The following is a 17,739-nucleotide window of genomic DNA, read 5'->3' as shown; positions in this document are numbered from 1 at the left end:
CTCAAGCAAGAGTTTCCGTCGCCGTTGTCGTCCCACCTTGGAAGTTCCGCGCTCTCTCTGCAGGCACAATGTCGGGAATGATGAGGATGAAGATGCTCGGCATTTGGTATTTGGTGGGTAGATCGGTAGGTAGGTAGGTAGGTAAAGTATGGTCAGGTCAGGTTAAGCGATGTAAGGTTAGGTGAATCAGAGCTTTACAAGAAGAAGAAGTTTTCCTGAAGGTATTGGGGAGGAAAGTAGGTAGGTAGGTAGGTGGGCAGGTTGGGTAGCATGAAAACGGAAAGAAAGAAATGTCCGTATTTTCAAGGATAAGAGAAGAGGACGAAAAGAGGGAGGATGAAAAGAGGACTTTTGGAGGGTTTTCAAAGGAGTTAGGTACAGAAATGGAGGGGTGAAAGAGAAAGGAGAGAGAGTTTCTTGCTTGTCGGCATTTTTTTAACCACACGGTCGACCGGAGACATGGGTCGAGTTAGACACACAGACAGACACTTTTCTGAGTTAGTGGCCTGAGTGACTGGTCTGGCTGTCTGACTGGTTTAACTCTACCTACCTAGGTAGCTAGGGTAAATAAATTCTGGCTTTGTTGACCAGTGGCAAATTGGTAGGACTGGGTAAATGCATGTACACACATGTATGCACCTAGCCCGGTTTGTATGTACTGTACATACATAGGAAGTACCTGTTTAGGTAACTATCTCATCTAGCCCCAGCAGCCTGGGCACCTGCCCACCTACCCACCAGCACAATAGGGAGGAAGAATACATACAGTAAAGTGGACTAGTTCTACAGCTGCTGCAGGCTCTGGTCTGAAGCGCTTATATTGGTTAGTAGGTTAGTAGTCAGATGAAAGAAGTTGCACAATAATGCAAGAAATGTTGTAATACGTATTAAGCTATGTGACCTTTTTTAGGCCCAGAAATGGGTGTGGGGGAGGGAAAGGGAAGGGAAGAGACCCCATAAGACAGCCAACTACCTAACCAGGTACCTCCTAACCTACCTAGGTAGGTAATAATTAGTCCATTCACTACCCTCCGTACATAGGAAAGGTATCTAGGTACAGTACATGACCCATACAGAGGCTGCTGTATGGCCGATAGTCTCAATAAATAAAGGGTTAAAAAGGTCTCTTTTTTCCCCTCTTCTTCTCTCCCCCAATCCTGGCACTTTTTTTTCATTCTTTTGCTTGGTGCTACCTACCTAGGTACCTACCTACTACTATGCTACTTACTCTATGTATGGTCCTGCCACTGACATCATGGATTAATTGATTATTGGCTGGGCCTGTCGATAATAATTCCAGAGAAGGAGAAGAAAAAAAGAAGATTAGAAGTAGGAATACATATCCCTTAAGTAGGTAGGTGGACCAAACCATGCTGCCTACGAATATCTATTACCCATTTCGAATACTTTAGGTTAGATTAGGTTACTTCAGAATCTTTTTTTTTTAGGAATAATAGTCTCTCTTTGCCAGTAGGTATGTAGGTATATGTTCATGAAGAAGCACTTATTGTTTAGGTACAGTAATCTAATTCCCTACTCCCTTCCCTGTTGCTTTCTTTCTTCCAAACCATTACTGTAATCGTTAGCACTATCGAGCAGGGAAAGCACCTATGTACGTATTTGCAAGGAGAGTAAATTAGTTAATTGGAGAGTTGACGTCAGTTAGGTTCATTATTATTAAATTTCAGCCCTGGTCGAAAACTAAAACTGGAACTACTTCGTAGAACTAAACTACTTAAACTAACCTGTTTTGGGGCAGGTTTCGCGGGGGACGAAAAGCTATACCGGATCGGGAAAATATATCCTGCTGTACCTACCTCCTAGGTACCTAGGTAGGTCAAAATATCGTTCAAAAATCTGCGAGCAGCTCACTCTTGCGAGGGTTGAGCTGCAGGCTCATAGCAGAGAACCAATCAGGATGCGTGAAAACGGGCCAATCATAATGCGAGACGTATCCTGCAGTAATACGGCAGGATAGGTCTAACGAGGGCCCTGAGCCCGAGTCTCCCTACGGGCTCTAGCCCGTGACAAGGCAGGTGACACCGAAACTGGTACAGGCACCAAGGAGGGTTTGAAAAAGCCCAAAAACCCTGCGCAGTAAGGCGGCTTGGGGCGAGGAAAAGGTCTAGAGTGGCCGAAGATGAGAATCGAGACTGTGATGCCAGAAGCATGGATTGATGATGGATTCTAAGGCCAAAGGGAGAAGCATGCCCAAATGGGCTAAGCCTAATTAGGACTAGCATACATGACTGCGGAGAAAGCGTGGCTTTCTCATAACAGACTGATAGGGGGCATCTGCCCAAGATTCGGGATCTGTCATTAGTATTAATACTAATATATATTTAGATCCAGTTTATTGATATGCAGAGGATCTCGAAGCCAGATTTTTGATATCTGTTTTGTGGCGCTCTAATTCCAAAAATGCATAAATTGATATAATGATATTATTGATGTCCGTAGAATTCGGGTCTTGGCAAGATTGTTAGGAACACATAACTCAATCAAATTAATGTGAATTTCTAATATTAATATCTCTTTAGATTCCGATTATTAATATGCAGAGAACCTCGAAGCTCGATTTTTGGTGTTCATTATGGCACTTTTAAATTGGATAAATCGATATTAAGAGTCTCATAAAGTTATATGGCGCCTAAAACTACCGTAGTTACATTCCCCCCCCAAAGATGATTCAGCATGTGTAAATGCGGTATAGCGGCCTTTTCAGTCACGTAGGGCTGAAGGAGCCGAGATAACTCACATAAATGGCTGTTCCACACCTACTCGCCCCTGCGCTTTCTGGTCTAAGCCCTACACGGTTTAGTCTGCTGGAGTGGGAGAGATTACTGGTCGAAAACAGGTAAAGAGAGAAGGTGCGGAGGGTCAACAGAGCCAAAGTCGCTCGTGGTTAAACCACTTCATTCTGCTCATATCAGGACGAAGTGAAGGACCATATACCTGGCTGGTAAAGCATGTTCCAGGTCGGCAGCACTGAGGTAGAAATTATAAGGTGAATGTCGAGTATGAGGTGAGAATGTGATTCATTTAATGCGGGGCAAAAGCCGCACCTTAAAAAAAGACTTGGTTACCTAGGTGGCGGTCGGGCTGGATTATTTTTTATCCAGCCTGCCAGGCTTCCCACCATGGTTAGTGCAGTCTATTTAAGTGACGGGTCACCGCCCCACTAGCGAGTTGTCTTGAAGATTGCCAGTTGATTGCGCGAGAGTTCTCATCCAGCATATGATTGACGAGCCGTCTGCTAAGCGGGTTGTCCAGGATGCCCATGAATTCTGCACCGTGGATTACTTTGGAGAGATATTCGATGATCAACAATCGTTCCTCGAACTACCATTTTGCAGTGACTAGTCATACTTCTGGTGGATGAGAGGTTGGTTGGCGGCCGACCGTGCTGTTGTCGAAACGGCTGCCCCCTCCATCACTACAACCTCGACAAACAAGCCCACTGTGGAACCAGCGACTCTTGATACCTGACCCAGAGGATGGAAGGCCACTAGCGAGTGTGCCTCACCTGACAGGATGTACTTTCAACAATTCCGTAGCCCCGGATTCGCTCCCGCCTCAACTGCTCGCTCATTTTTTAGGACTTGTGACGAAAGCACCTACCATAATTTCGTCTTAGAAACCTCCAAACACGCTCCACAGAATCAATTAAACCTCAGCTGCAGGCGGACTGGTCGAGCCACTTGCATTTCAGCTGTGTGACGGCGCCCGGCCCTCCTTTTCGAAATGACGACCGAAATTGTAAACGTTTGGTACCTCCTCAAGGGCCTTCCGCTGGAGACGGCATCCGTTATCACTTTGAATAAAAGCCAGCATGTCAGCGAAATTCGATATGTAATTAGGGAGATGTCGAAGCCCGCTCTTGATGACTTTCTCTGCGCATGACCTTGCGCTTTATCGTGTCTCGTTCAAATGCACTGCGGACGCGGAATACAAAGAGATCTGCAGGAAAATTGACCGTGGAGAAAGAACACCAATGAGCCCATTCTACCGCGTTGCCGATGTCTTCACCCAATCGGAACCAGATACAGTTCATATCATCGTTCACGCAGTATCAAAGAGTCGCACATTGGTTAAGAAGGGCCTGGAGACAAGTCTCCCAACTGTTCGACAAGCCTTTCCCCAAGGTGTGGAGGCAAGCACATTTGAAGATAGTACATTCGCTCAAGTATTCTAACATCTTACTTGCTGCTATTTTAGGGTTGCGATATCGATTGCCTCGTACACTTGTCAGAGACGATGGCGCATGCTGGGTGTACCAGCAGCATGAAGAGTTAGAACGGATAGTACAACCCGCACTTATGGAACATTTCGAAGCCTACGTACGTTAAAGGCTCGACGGATAAGACCAATACACCTATGTATTTCTTTCTAGGCGGTGCAGGGACGGGCAAATCAAGGAATGCTATGGAATTCCCGCGAACTTTAATCTCGTGCTCTGACAAGGGTTCTGATTTGAGGAGAAGGTTGGAGAAAGCGAAGGTGTTCTTGGTGAGCCTAGAAAACGGCACAAGCATAACCCCTCTAGAAAAGAAGAGGAAGGTTGATTCGCTTCGGGTTATTGGTGCCCGAATCCTCCTGCAACTCCTACCCGATGAAACGTACTTCGATGTCGAGCAAGTACTACGAGATTTTGACCCCCCGACACCAATGGAGGTCCTTCAGTCAGTTGCTGATGGAGAAGGCGAAGACATCTATGACGAATTTACGGGCATTGTTATCGTTGACGGCGTCCAAAACTTTCTGGAGAGGCCTGACGATGGTCAAGATGAAGATTCAGAATTCTACCACACATTGATGGGTATCGCGGACATTGCTTTGGGACGTCGGAAGAGCATATTTGTGATTCCTTGCTGTACGGCGACGGTAACTGTTCCCATACACCGTTTCATTGCTTCTTCGCACCGGAATCGTCTCTTTTTACCACTAAAGTGTCTCGATGCTCCTATGACTGTTGAGAATGGGAATCTCACTCCAGTGTTCCATCAAAATGACCCTCTTATTCAATTGCTTATAGTCGATTGCGGGGGCCATGCCAGAGCTCTCGAAGCTCTCCATTCTGCGATCGGTGATCAGGACGTTGCTCAGATCGGGGTGGACAACGTCTTGCAGAGGATTCAGCAGAAGCTCGCAAACCGCTACTCGGAGGCGATCGGATTAGTATCGGATGACTTCATAGCAGTTTTGCGTGCAATTTGGATTCGTCATCCGTTAAGAGAGGACAAAAAAGTTCCTGGGACTGACATGACTGTTGAACAGATCATTCAGCCAGGTCTGGTTCGGTTTGAGTCCCACGGTGGTCAGAGTGGCTATCTGACAGCTCCATACATCTGGGTGTGGTTGTTCCTCAAGTCGCCGAACAACAAGTTAGACCCTCTCCTACGCGATTGGCCGTTCTGGGATTATGCCGATATCCAGAATTTGTTCAAAGGCAACCCCTCGCCTGGGACGCGAACGTGGCAGAATTTCGAATCTCATTGTGCACGCATCCGGGCCATCAAGTCCAAAGTTCTCGGTGATGGTTGCGTAACCACGCTATCCTCTGTTCATTTTGGCGCGCGTCTGAACGGAGACAGGGAGATTCGAAACCTGTCGTTGGATCTACGCTTGACAAAAAAAATGCCATGCGACGAAAACGACGCGGGCCAACGAATCGAATTGGAAAGTCGAATGCCGTGATGGAGAGGTCGTGGGATGTCAGGGCATGCAGGGACTGCATCGTGAATGCTGCCAGCGCCAAAGGGGGGGGGGATTTCTTCGTGGGCCTGCAGGCGCCTAACGGATCATCGAGAGGGATAGAGGTCTCTCAGTGCAAGTTTTACACCACGGAAAAAATTACCCAGGACTTATTCCGACAAGAATATGAAAAGTCAGTGTCCGCAACTTTTTTATTCTACTCACGACTGCGCAGACCAACAATTTCCCCCTACCAAAGAACTCTGGGATAGTTGATGCGGGAAATTGGTTCGAGTATTTCGGGCCTTGGGCTAACAGACTCTTCATGTTTCACCGATTAACTGTCGATCATGAGAGCCAGCTCCATACCACCAACCAGAAGAAGCGGAGAAAGGAAAGCACTGACCGCTACAACTACAAAGACGTTGTGGACGGCCAAGAAACCAGTCGGAAACGCCGAAATATCCGTTGAATGAACGGACCACTGTAGTTTTGGGAAGAATCTTTAGATGAGCTGAAAATCTGGGCGGTGGAGCTGCCAACGCCTGACATACCAAAATCTTCACCGTCACTGTTTCATTCTCTCACCCATCAGAGTTTCAAGGGATATTGTACTTTCAGCGCACGGTTCTCAAAGCATCACACAGTCAATGGAAGGCCTGACGCCGTCGACCTAGCCCTCTTTCCCCAATAGTGATGCGTTGCATGAACTTGGAGAGGAGGATGGACAATCCTCTTGAGAAGCACTCAGAGGTAGCGAGCAAGGTTATATGCGTGGTTCCATTCGCATCTATGATTCGGAACTCTCGTTCTACCTGCAACACATGGGTTGATTTGATGTCGTGTCCTACCGTGGTATCTACTCAAGTCTCGTGGCAACCGAATATGCGTTGCATTCCGTCTCATTTTCTCTGACATGCATGCACATGGAGCATTCAACGGGATCGTTTCCATGGAACGAACGAATGGAAATACAGAGAACACTAGTAGCCCCTGGACCATCAAACAGACCCCTTGTATCAGCAAGTAAGACTGCATATCAGCGCAATGGGACGCTTCGGTCCCTGCAAGAGAGGCATTGTCCCATGACTCTTCAGGACAATTGAGCAAGTGGGTGCCGTACGGTCAGGACGAACAGTACAATGTATACCTACTTGTGAGGTGCTGTCCATTTTAACGATTGTTCAAGAATTAGTCTCCTACCGGAAATTACTGTGGGGACACTCCTATTACGATGGATCTCCTTTTACGTGGGTTAATTCACTAATGTCCCAAATTACGACGAGGACAACTCGTCGTCGCGTCGTATTCGAGTGCATGCGAAGTTCCAACACGTGCGTGCGCTCTGCGACTCTAAGTATATGCATGTCTAAAGTTACCAAACACCCTTAGCACATTTTATTCAATGTGTAGGCATGGGACTAATAGCAATCTTTCAGAGATTTGCAGTTGTATGAAGTCAAATTTGACCGTGCATGCCCAAGTATATTATTATTATTACTATTATTAGATGCTACACCGTCCTGGCCCTCCGCCATGTGGTTCTATTAGATACATTTGCAATTAGAGGAAAGACCCTATGACTGAGGACTAAGAACCCTCCACCTTGTCCATCTATCTACCTGTAGTTATCCCTCCTGGGACCTAAAAACTTCCCGTCCTGATTTGTTCCCTCATTCTCCTCCCAAGGAATTTTCATTCGGGTGAGTCCCTTCGTCATCCCCTTGGGTCAACCGCATGTTCATAGAAGGGTCGACGACTAGCTGCCTAGGATCAATGCAGCCTTCTGAATGTTTCCCGGTATGAGAGCAAGAAGACACAGGAGGCTTTGAGATCTTGGTCAATAGCATCGCAGGAGGTTCAGAAGTACTGGTCTTATCTGGCCATCAGCATCTGCAAGTCAATCATTTCAGCATAGCAATCAGGCCCCAGAAGACCCGACTTATAAATCATTAGACCTAGCCTCTACAATTCTTTCTCTGTAGGGGGTGTCGTTGTCCACGCTCTCCTTGACCACCGTGTCTAGGTCCGACAGCAGTGGGTAGCGCTCGGCCCATCTCCCTTTTTTCTCGAGACGTGTCACAACCCTGCGGTTTATGGCATCCTTTACCTCCGACAGTCTAGGGTAGTGTTTGACAAACTGTACCCATCGCTTTTGTGTCGAATCTGTCTCTACCCACTTGTGAATGTCCTCCATCGTATCTTTCCCCTATAGTTCCAATATGGTCTTTTTGCGTCGTTGCATTCTGTTCCATTTCTCCTCCAGCTCCGCTGCGCAATCCCATGCTTTGCTGAACTTCTCTTCATATTCGGGCAGTGCTGGACTGGCTGCGACATGCAGCCTCCGACATTCAGCATAATAGAGATAGGACTGTCTACTATGACTAGTCTTCAGTGATTTGGGACTTTACTCACCGGGGGCCAGAATAACCCATTCTTGAAGGCGAGCCAATGAATATAAATTGAGAGTTATTAAAGATGACAGAGCCTCTGAGGACTAGGAGGGCAGGAGCACTAAGAGAGCAGATTATGCAGATTATTGTAACAGAGACAGATTAACCTATAAGGAGGATGGAACGAACAAGAAGAGTAAGGAGAGGGATAAGTACAAAGAGAATAATAGCAATAAGGAGAAGGGTGAGCTATACTGCTAGTTATGTTTTCCTTGCAGAAGGAATGTTTGACAGGGAGTTAAAAATAGATTGCAGTTTGCAGCTTATAAGAATAAGCAGGATTTCACAGTTCAGAGTTCAGACAGATATAACCTATTACAAGGGTATGATACTGTAATTTTGGTCATTAGAAGCGGCAAGCCAGAATTGCCACTTTAGGCAAGATAGTGCATGCATTCACAGGGCCAAAGCTGCCAAAAACAGGTTCAGAGTCCGCCATTTTTGGCTCTCCAGGCCCCTAAAGGTACATTCTGTATGTTAGATGGCAGTAGATTAGCTATCTAAGTGGACACTACTCCCTTCCTTATTACTTTCTTTCTTCTAAACCATTACTATAATTGTTGGTACTATTAACTAGGAAAAGTACCTATATATTTATTTATAAGGAGAGTAAATTAGTTAATTAGAGAGTTAACATTAGTTAGGTTCATTATTATTAAATTTCAGCCCTTATTGAAAACTAAAACTGGAACTATTTTATAGAACTAAACTACTTAAACTAACCTATTTTTGGGCAGGTTTCACAGGGACGAAAAGCTATACCGGATCAGGAAAATATATCCTGCTGTACCTACCTACTAGGTACCTTGGTAGGTATGTAATACCAGATCAATTCATTAGGGCAAGAATTGGCTGTATACAGCAATGATTTTAATGCGCTCTACTTGGACTGTACGGAGTACTCTAACAGCTACCAGATGGGGTTTGGATTATGTAATATGCAGAGATACTTATAACTCATGATAGATATTACTTATTCTGGTCACTGTTGGAGAACTACCTCCTTACCTACCTACCTACCTATCTAGGTAACTAAGGTAGTGGGTATTTTGGCTTTTCATAGAAAGTCAATTATCCATTTATCTGCTGTATACTTGCCCTTTTTTTAAACCTCAATCGGTAGCTATGGTACTGGTACAGAGTCCAGTACTTACATCAGCCATAGAATATATGAATACCTAGGTAGGCCCATAATGTCTTTTGTTTAGCTTTTATCAAGGTTCACTATCTACGACTCCCCCATCCTACAGGGCAAGCATGTATGTGCAGTACATACGTACATTGCAACGAGGAGATCCTATCATTCCCCAGCCGCCATGAGGGGTAGGATATGCACGCTCGCATCCTCTTACCAGATCCATCTTTATCTCTTCATCCGTATATCTATTGCTCGTAATTTAGTGAGGGGATGGTCTAATTCATAGTTTCCATAAAGGCTGAAAATCCTGTGGATCGCTGAGATACTGACCCCTCCCTGATAGTGTAAAAAAGTAAAGAAATTTGGAGAAGATAATAATTTTCTTATCTGGTGCCACAACCATCTCGCAATTTTATTCTCGAGGTGGATATAAGAAAGAGAAAGAGGGGGAGCCTAGCAATGGGTCACACTGTACATACATAGCTCCCTATTTTGCAGTCTATCACCGTTTCTTTTTTCTAGCTCATAGCTAGGTAGACAGCTATTTAATCAACATACAGAACTAGCTCTCCCTTTCTTTGTTTCTGTGCAGCAGGCTGCCACTCTTCTCAATTCCTTCCCCGTTTTGGCGTCGGTTACCTACATATACCCCTACAACTGTGATCGGTAAGAGCTTTACCTCCTCATTTCTCCACAGGACAAGCGACGATCACCCCAGTCGGTCAATTTTACTTATCAGTTTATTACAGGTAGTCAGCCAGGCAAGACCATCGTGCTCTCCCCTGCATATCAAGTCGTGTTGTCTTTTCGACAGGTTCGTTCCGCCTTCTTCCCTCCTTTGTACATCACCTTTTGAATGGTCCCTTTCCTCTGCGAGGTGTAGTGGCTAATACAGATAGTATTGATATTAACGATGGGCTTAATCCTTAGTCGAGTGTCCCCCAGTCAGAGAAAATCCACCGCTGCTGCTTCTTCTACTCAAGAATCCAAAATGGCCCCTGTCGCATTCAACTACTACTCCAAAGCACAGAGCACCTTCAAACCGCCACTGATCGCGAATGAGAATGCTTTTCTGGGGGATGTGTATTCGAGGTATCGCCACATTCATCAAAATAAAGAAACAAAAGCTGCTATAAAGCACCACATCTGTAAGACCGCAGACCCGCTAATGATGTATATGTCTACAGCGACAAATCCGACCCCGACAAGCCCATCTCCGCCGGCTTCTACCGCCTCGAAAAGGGCACTCCGCTCGTGTACGAGTACACCTACCACGAGATGAAGATCATCCTGGAAGGCGAGTTCGAGATCTCGGACGAGACGGGCCAGACAGTGCGGGCTGTGCCCGGGGATGTGTTTTATTTCCCCAAGGGAAGCAAGATTACTTTTTCGACGGCGTCGTATGGGTTGGCTTTTTATGTATGTGTCATTTTCATTCTTTTCTTTTCTGTCCCAGGAAATAAAGGAGTGATTTTGCTGACTCTCTTTTTTAACCTAATAGACTGGACAGCGTAAGGAGGGCGGAGCATAAATAAAATGGAACGAACGGAGGAATTCCTTCTAAAGATATACGTTGTGTTAATTCGGACAACAATGATAATGGATGGGCAGCTTTTCTCTCGAGGTGAGGTGTCTTGTCTTGTCTCTACTAGTCGAATACAATCCTCTTATATTATAGGATTGTACGAGGAGTACCTAAATCTATCTACTTCTACTCCATTCTAAAGAGATATCGTTTTTTTTTTGTGACAATTACCTATGTAAGTAAGCGTTGACGAAATTATATAAGTATACCATGATAAGTTTATGAAATCTCATGTACCATGCCCCTATTACGAAGAAGAGATAATAGATTGGCGAAGTGATTATATCCATTATTAGTAAAAAGTTATATACTAGGCTGGTAGCAAGGGATATAACAAGAACTATAGTAAGGAATATATGTAGGGAAACTACCTAGGAAGCGGATGATTAATAAAGAAATATAGTGAAGAGAATACAATAAGGAACATGAGGAGGAAGCCCGCCTAGAAAGCAGATAATAAATATTAAAACTACTTATATAGAAGGTAGGCCTGGGGGGCCAAAAGTCCGGAAATAGAATGGATATTTTCTATTCAATGCCAACCAGTCCGAGTGAAGCGAGACCTGCAAGGTTTGTACTGTCGCATCGTACAGTACATACAGTACACCGCAAAAAGTTTGTAACTACGACCCATCTTCAGAAATATGTTATGACTAATTTCTATTATTTCTCCATAACGACAAAGTCAATAGGTCCATAAATTTAACACTATATATAAAAACCAATTCCCTATATTATTGTGTAAAAATTAGTTATTAAAAATGTATTACAGTACTTATTAAAAAATAGTTATTAAGTGTCTTTTACTACCCATACGTAGTATTTTCTTTAATGTAAATGGAATTTATAATTTTATTTTTTAAATTTTAAAATCAATTACTCTAGATTTTCCGTATAGAAAATTTTTAATTAAATCAAATATGGCATATATTATTTATAGTCAAAGATAACCTAATTTATATAGGCTTTAAGCCTGTTTGCAGGAATAATATTTGAAACCAACTTAAGATAGAAACTTTTCTACGTCAAAATAAAAACTAGTCAATTTTCTATTAGATAACTAATTTTATTAACCCTTATTACATGATTATTTTCAGAAATTTTATTGTAAAATACGCAAGTTTTGCGGGCATAGTTGCAAACTTTCACGTGTCAGTGTAGAAGGGAGTTGATTTACCTTAACCTTCCTCTGGTATTCTAGGAAGGATAATGATGAACATCTATCTGTCAATAGATTGCTTCAAGCTATCAAACCCTGCTAGTCTTGTAATTATCAACGGGCCTGGACGCCAACTTATCCTTGGTTTGGAACTTTCTTTGTTCTATGGACATGGACATTATAGACACGTCCCATGAAGAGAATAATTACCTAAGACTTCACATGCCATTAGGTAAGCTTACATATCGACCTAGGTTATTTCTGACAGGAATTGCTGGCAACGTTGGTTGTTTACATTAGTATAGTTCGATGGTTAAATAGCATTAGCCTCCATTTCGGTTCGTCGACACATTCCCTGATGTGATTCATGATGCATTTTAAATTCTTTCGCAGCATTATTTTTCAATAAAAAAAAGACAAGAGAATGCTGGATTATGGGGAGAGAACAAAGAACAAAGAACAAAGAATATTCATCCTCTAGTGTCCTCCTAGTAAACAACGCTTGGGCCGAGTGGAGAAAACGGACAATGGTTGCTCCACAGATCGATCCAGGGCTTCGTTAAATCTAAATAAACACGGCAAGGGAGACGGGCCAGATCGACTTAGCCACAGATCTACGGCCCATAAACTGGACTAAAGACTAAAAAGACTGACAGGGCTGAGCTGAACTGACGAAGTTGCTGCTGGGGTCGTCCTTTCTGCAGCGGACGCAGAGATAGTTTCCGGGGCAACAGCGGGCAGGCGAGGGGCTAGAGGACTAAATGACCGACATGCAGATCGGACTGACAATCGCACTGCCTCACTTTGGGGAACAAGACGGACATAGTCTCATTACTCTTGCTGCCCATGCTCTCCCCTTTCTTCCTGCTTGCTAAATTGTAACTTCTTCTTCCCAGCTGCTCCAAAACCAACCTTCACTTCTGGTTCATGCAGCAGCCCTCTTCATTGCTGTCACGACCTCGCCGTTGGGACAGGCGCACCTAGTCCCAGCGCCACTTCACCTGCTCTATTCATCACTGATTAGTTCCAATCAAGGAGATAGCCAGTCTTGCTAGAAATAAAAATCTCCACCCCCTTCGACCTACTACCACCACACCATGGCCACTGCCAAACTGTCTGCAGCAGACCTGGCTGGCAAGCCCAGTCCTGGTCTCCAACTGCCTCATCCTCCCCCGCTGCTGCATACGCGCTCTGGGAACGAGAACTACGACCGCCCCTCCACGCCAACGCAGCACAACCATCATGGCTTCACGAGTCCGGTACAGACGCCCCAGGGCAGTCCCAGCAAGAACAAGTTGCCTCCAGGCGCGTTGAATCTTCCCAGCGTCTTCGACAAGGCGATGAAACTCGCACCGTCCTCCCCCACCAAGTCAGGCTTCAGCACGCCGCAGTCGCCTACCAAGGGAGGTCTGTCTGTGCTCGAAGACTTCAACGAAAGCGTCATCCACAAGGACGCGTATCAGACTCCCGGCAGCCCGACACGTCGATCCAACAAAGAGAACACCCCTCCCAATGCGCCCCGGCTGGGAAAGGACATCGGATTGAATCCCAACCCTGCCGCCATTTCGCGGCACGAGCCCTATCAACAACGTGAAACGGATAGCGCGCGGAAGACCCAGACCCAGAACCCGCTCCGTGGGTTGACGCCAGAGGAGCTGGAGAAGCTTCAACTGCCGAGAGTCAAACGGCTGGCCAATGTGACGCAACTCTGTAGGCATTTCCCCTTGCTCTTAGATTAGAGACTGATCACTGACACGTTTAGATTTCCTCGATTACTACTTCGACCTTCTCAGCTACGTCCACAACCGCCAGAATCGTTACGCCCAATTCAAGGCTGCCTATCCTCCTCCTCCCGAGACTCCGGTGGAAGAATATGAAGCCGCATTGCAGAAATATCTCGGTCGCGAACGCGCCAGTCTGCGCAAGCGACGGACCCGGCTCCGCCAGGGAGACTTCCAGATCTTGACCCAGGTCGGACAGGGTGGGTATGGACAGGTCTACCTGGCGCAAAAGAAGGATACCCGCGAAGTGTGCGCGCTGAAGGTCATGAGCAAGAAGCTGCTGTTCAAGATGGACGAGATCCGACATATCCTGACCGAGAGAGACATCCTGACGGCCGCCAAGAGTGAATGGTTGGTGAAGCTGCTATACGCCTTTCAGGACGCGGAGCAGATCTATCTGGCCATGGAGTATGTGCCAGGAGGGGACTTTCGAACGTTGCTTAACAACACTGGCGTCTTGCATAACCGTCACGCCCGGTTCTACATTGCGGAGATGTTCTGCTGCGTGGACGCGCTCCATATGCTTGGCTACATCCATCGAGATCTCAAGCCGGAGAACTTCCTGATCGACAGCACTGGACACGTCAAACTGACCGACTTTGGCTTGGCCGCTGGAATGCTGAATCCTGGCAAGATCGAGTCGATGCGGGTGAAGCTGGAGGAAGTGGGCAACACGCCTGTGCCGTTTGGCCGCCCGATGGAGCAGCGAACCGCCGCGGAGAGACGCGAAGGGTACCGGTCGCTGAGAGAACGGGAGGTCAATTACGCCAAGTCGATTGTCGGGTCTCCCGATTACATGGCGCCGGAAGTGCTGAAGGGGCAGGAATACGACTTCACGGTGGATTACTGGAGTCTGGGCTGTATGCTCTTCGAAGCGCTGGCCGGGTATCCTCCTTTTGCAGGGGCGACCGTGGACGAGACCTGGCAGAATCTGAAACGCTGGCAGAAGGTGCTGCGAAAGCCACAGTATGAAGATCCCAACTACTTCCTCTCGCGTCGCACCTGGGACCTGATCACACGGCTGGTGGCGGCGAAAGAGCAGCGATTCAAGAACATTCAAGAGATCCAGAGCCACGAGTACTTTGCCGAAGTGGACTTCAGCCGACTGCGGGAGCAGAGGGCTCCGTTTGTGCCCGAGCTGGACTCGGAGACGGACGCGGGCTACTTTGACGACTTCACCAATGAGGCGGACATGGCGAAGTACAAGGAGGTCCACGACAAGCAGCGTGCGCTGGAAGAGATGGCGGACAGGGAGGAGAAAATGAGCAAGGGGCTGTTTGTCGGGTTTACCTTCAGGTATGCATACCGTGGAACTTTGGGACGGACGAACCTCTGACTAATAATAATTCTAGGCACCGCAAACCGGATTCGGATGGACGAAGCAGCCCGAGAAAATCGATCATGTCGGATGGCACGTTCGGAACTATTTTCTGATCTCAACCACTTCCTTCTCCCATTCCATTATTTAGGCTTCAGGATCGGCGAGCGGGCTCCGGGTCTGCAGAAGCAAGTTCGTTCTCTCATCCAGTTTTTATCCATGAGTAAACGTTCATAATGCAATGCACTTCGGCGTTCCATCATTTCATTTCTTTCTGCATCGGATACTAATGTTGAAAACATGGACGGGTTTGTTCTTTCTCTTTCTTTCTCATTTTCTTTTTCTTCTCTCTTTCTTTTCGTGACTTTCCTCTGAGATGATCATTCAACTCCTTTCCCTCAATGGTGTTGACCTCGGAAGTTTTTACTCTGAGGGAAACCATTGCTGAGAGATCACATTCTTGCATGCATGCATGTCTTCCTTCTCGTCGTCTGTATGATTATGATGGAGCTATGGAATGAAAATAGAAAAGGTTTCAGCATACGCCTTAAAAAAAAAGTGACTCTCAAAGATGAATTAATCATTAATAGAGCGGAACGTACGTCTGATAATAATAATCATGAGTCGCATAAATAAAAAAAAGAACCAGATGGTAGATATATCATACAAGCATGAATAAACCCATTGGAAGAGCAGAGAGACAATTTCAAATTCATTGATCGTCCAAATCAATCTAATTCGCACGACTGTCGGACCATTCGCAGGATCTCCGACTCGTTGTCTCCGACGACGGCTTTTCCGTTGACCCAGTCGACGACCTAGTAGTATCGTCAGCATCAGCTCGTATCAGTTCATATTCAGCAAGTCAAAAGACAACGTCTCTCTCCTTCTCTCCTACTCCAGGAATCTTCCAGATAGGGCTGATGTCTGTACTCACCACCGGCCTAACAAAACACCCATCCCCCTGCTCCTTCAACCGCCTTAACGCATCTTCCTGATCCCTCGCCCCCTGGATGACCGCACTGGGTTTCACACCATGCGTCGCGGCCGCATAATCAAGGATATTGCGCAGCTGGTCCGGCGTCGGCGGCGCCTCCGTCACGTCGAGCTGGAACTCGCCGCGTTGCTGGTGCTTGGCGTGGTGCGCGTGGTCGGACGCCTGGTCCTCTGTCGCTGTTTCCGAGGCGGTCGCGTTGGCCGTGCGGAGGATGTTCAGCACGCGCGTGGAAGCGGGCAGGGAGGGCTTGTGGAAGAGGGTTATTACGTCGAGGGTTTTGTGCTAGACACGTTGGTTAGTTAAGTAGGGTTGGACTGGACTTGGTGAGACAGAGTATGAGTATATCTGAAGAATGGTATGGTGGTGAGAATGATGGGTGGGATTGATTGATTGAAGCTCTCTGTCAGTCAATCAACGAAACTGTTATCCATCGATAGACAGGACTGACAGATGGACAACAGACGAAGAGGGGGAGGGGCAAGAAAATTTATTTAGCAGTTGAGAGAAGATGCAGTCAGATACTCACCAGACGAAACATGATTCCCGGTTCTCGTATTACTATTTTAGTAAATAAATAAATAAATAAGTAAATAATAAATATGATCTTTCCTGGCTCACAAGGAGAAGCAATTAATTAATTGGTGAGAGCAGTACTGTAATGTAGGACAGACAGAATGCGGAGTTGGAAAGATCGGCTTGTCCCACGGGACCTGACGGGGTCCTACAGTAATTACGTAACGTCATGTGACCTGCGGCCAGCGGCCAGCCCAGCCTAAGCCGTAATAGGTTAAGGCTGGCGGTGCCTGACTCAGCATACCCCAGATTCAGAGCCCTCACATTGATTTATTTGCTTCAGTGTTAACAGCCCTGCAGTGGTCTATTCCAGGACAGTGTCATTAATATTAATTGTTGATTAGATCTGTTTATTTTTTTTCTTGTCTTGTCTTTTTTAGGGGAGATTTCTTTTCCTTGTTTTTAGGGTCTTGACTAGTTGATTGCTAAGATAATTCCCCTAGTAAATAGTTAGTAATTTAATTCTTCGATAAGATAAAGATATCGTTCAGCTAATTTTTTGATTACTGATATCTATGTAATATTAATCTCTTAGATATAACTAATAACTAGTAAATTATCTAATTATTCTATATAGAAAATAATATTCTCTCCTTAGCATAATAACAATACTTTATAAGGTAGTTATGGGAAGGATATGAATTACCTACTGAAGTTTACTTTCGCCTCTCAAACGCACAGGGGGTAAAAAAAAAGATCGAAACTGACAGGATACTAACTGCCTCTGGTTAACAGATAACAGATAACAAACATATCCAGCTGATGGAAGAGTTGTTTCAGATACAGTGTCTCAAGTCCAACTCACTGATCGACGGATGCTGTGTCTGATATGGAGGAGGGTATATAGGTATATTCTGATCTCGATGGATATCATTCCTTCGTTCGTTCCATTAGTATATGTAATCGTATGTTGGTATCTATGTATGTACAGAGTCGAACACAGGAGAAAAGGATAGGGACAGAACAGACAGACAAGCACTACATGTTGGCTATAGTCTGTCTCTGCCGTCGAGCGACTGTCTTGTCTAATCGTGTCATCGA

General features: G+C 45.8%; 5 protein-coding genes across 5 annotated transcripts; 4 read left to right on the top strand and 1 right to left on the bottom strand.

The window, feature by feature from the left end:
• Window positions 1-3,883: 3,883 nt before the first annotated feature.
• VTN77DRAFT_5967 (uncharacterized protein) lies at window positions 3,884-4,349 on the top strand (the record flags this gene model as incomplete). The annotated part of the gene is made up of 2 exons (XM_069422192.1): window positions 3,884-4,145; window positions 4,219-4,349. The coding sequence occupies 2 exons, from the start codon at window positions 3,884-3,886 to the stop codon at window positions 4,347-4,349; spliced, it is 393 nt and encodes a 130-aa protein (XP_069276528.1).
• A 28-nt stretch (window positions 4,350-4,377) lies between these two features.
• VTN77DRAFT_5966 (uncharacterized protein) lies at window positions 4,378-5,697 on the top strand (the record flags this gene model as incomplete). Its single annotated transcript, XM_069422191.1, has 1 exon — window positions 4,378-5,697. The coding sequence occupies one exon, from the start codon at window positions 4,378-4,380 to the stop codon at window positions 5,695-5,697; it is 1,320 nt and encodes a 439-aa protein (XP_069276527.1).
• A 4,501-nt stretch (window positions 5,698-10,198) lies between these two features.
• Window positions 10,199-10,816, top strand: VTN77DRAFT_5965 (uncharacterized protein; the record flags this gene model as incomplete). Its single annotated transcript, XM_069422190.1, has 3 exons — window positions 10,199-10,377; window positions 10,473-10,704; window positions 10,787-10,816. The coding sequence occupies 3 exons, from the start codon at window positions 10,199-10,201 to the stop codon at window positions 10,814-10,816; spliced, it is 441 nt and encodes a 146-aa protein (XP_069276526.1).
• Window positions 10,817-13,126: 2,310 nt separating this feature from the next.
• On the top strand, window positions 13,127-15,244 carry VTN77DRAFT_5964 (uncharacterized protein; the record flags this gene model as incomplete). Its single annotated transcript, XM_069422189.1, has 3 exons — window positions 13,127-13,739; window positions 13,792-15,106; window positions 15,163-15,244. 3 exons carry the CDS (start codon window positions 13,127-13,129, stop codon window positions 15,242-15,244), a joined length of 2,010 nt encoding a protein of 669 aa, XP_069276525.1.
• A 612-nt stretch (window positions 15,245-15,856) lies between these two features.
• Window positions 15,857-16,663, bottom strand: VTN77DRAFT_5963 (uncharacterized protein; the record flags this gene model as incomplete). The annotated part of the gene is made up of 3 exons (XM_069422188.1): window positions 15,857-15,946; window positions 16,066-16,407; window positions 16,652-16,663. The coding sequence occupies 3 exons, from the start codon at window positions 16,661-16,663 to the stop codon at window positions 15,857-15,859; spliced, it is 444 nt and encodes a 147-aa protein (XP_069276524.1).
• Between the last annotated feature and the right edge of the window lie 1,076 nt (window positions 16,664-17,739).

Source organism: Rasamsonia byssochlamydoides, assembly GCF_041956645.1.
Source record: "Rasamsonia byssochlamydoides strain NRRL 3658 unplaced genomic scaffold VTN77scaffold_44, whole genome shotgun sequence".
In the NCBI taxonomy this organism is placed as follows: Eukaryota; Fungi; Ascomycota; class Eurotiomycetes; order Eurotiales; family Trichocomaceae; genus Rasamsonia; species Rasamsonia byssochlamydoides.
The sequence above is the reverse complement of the archived record's forward strand: the minus strand, read 5'-3'. Positions and strand labels throughout refer to the sequence as shown.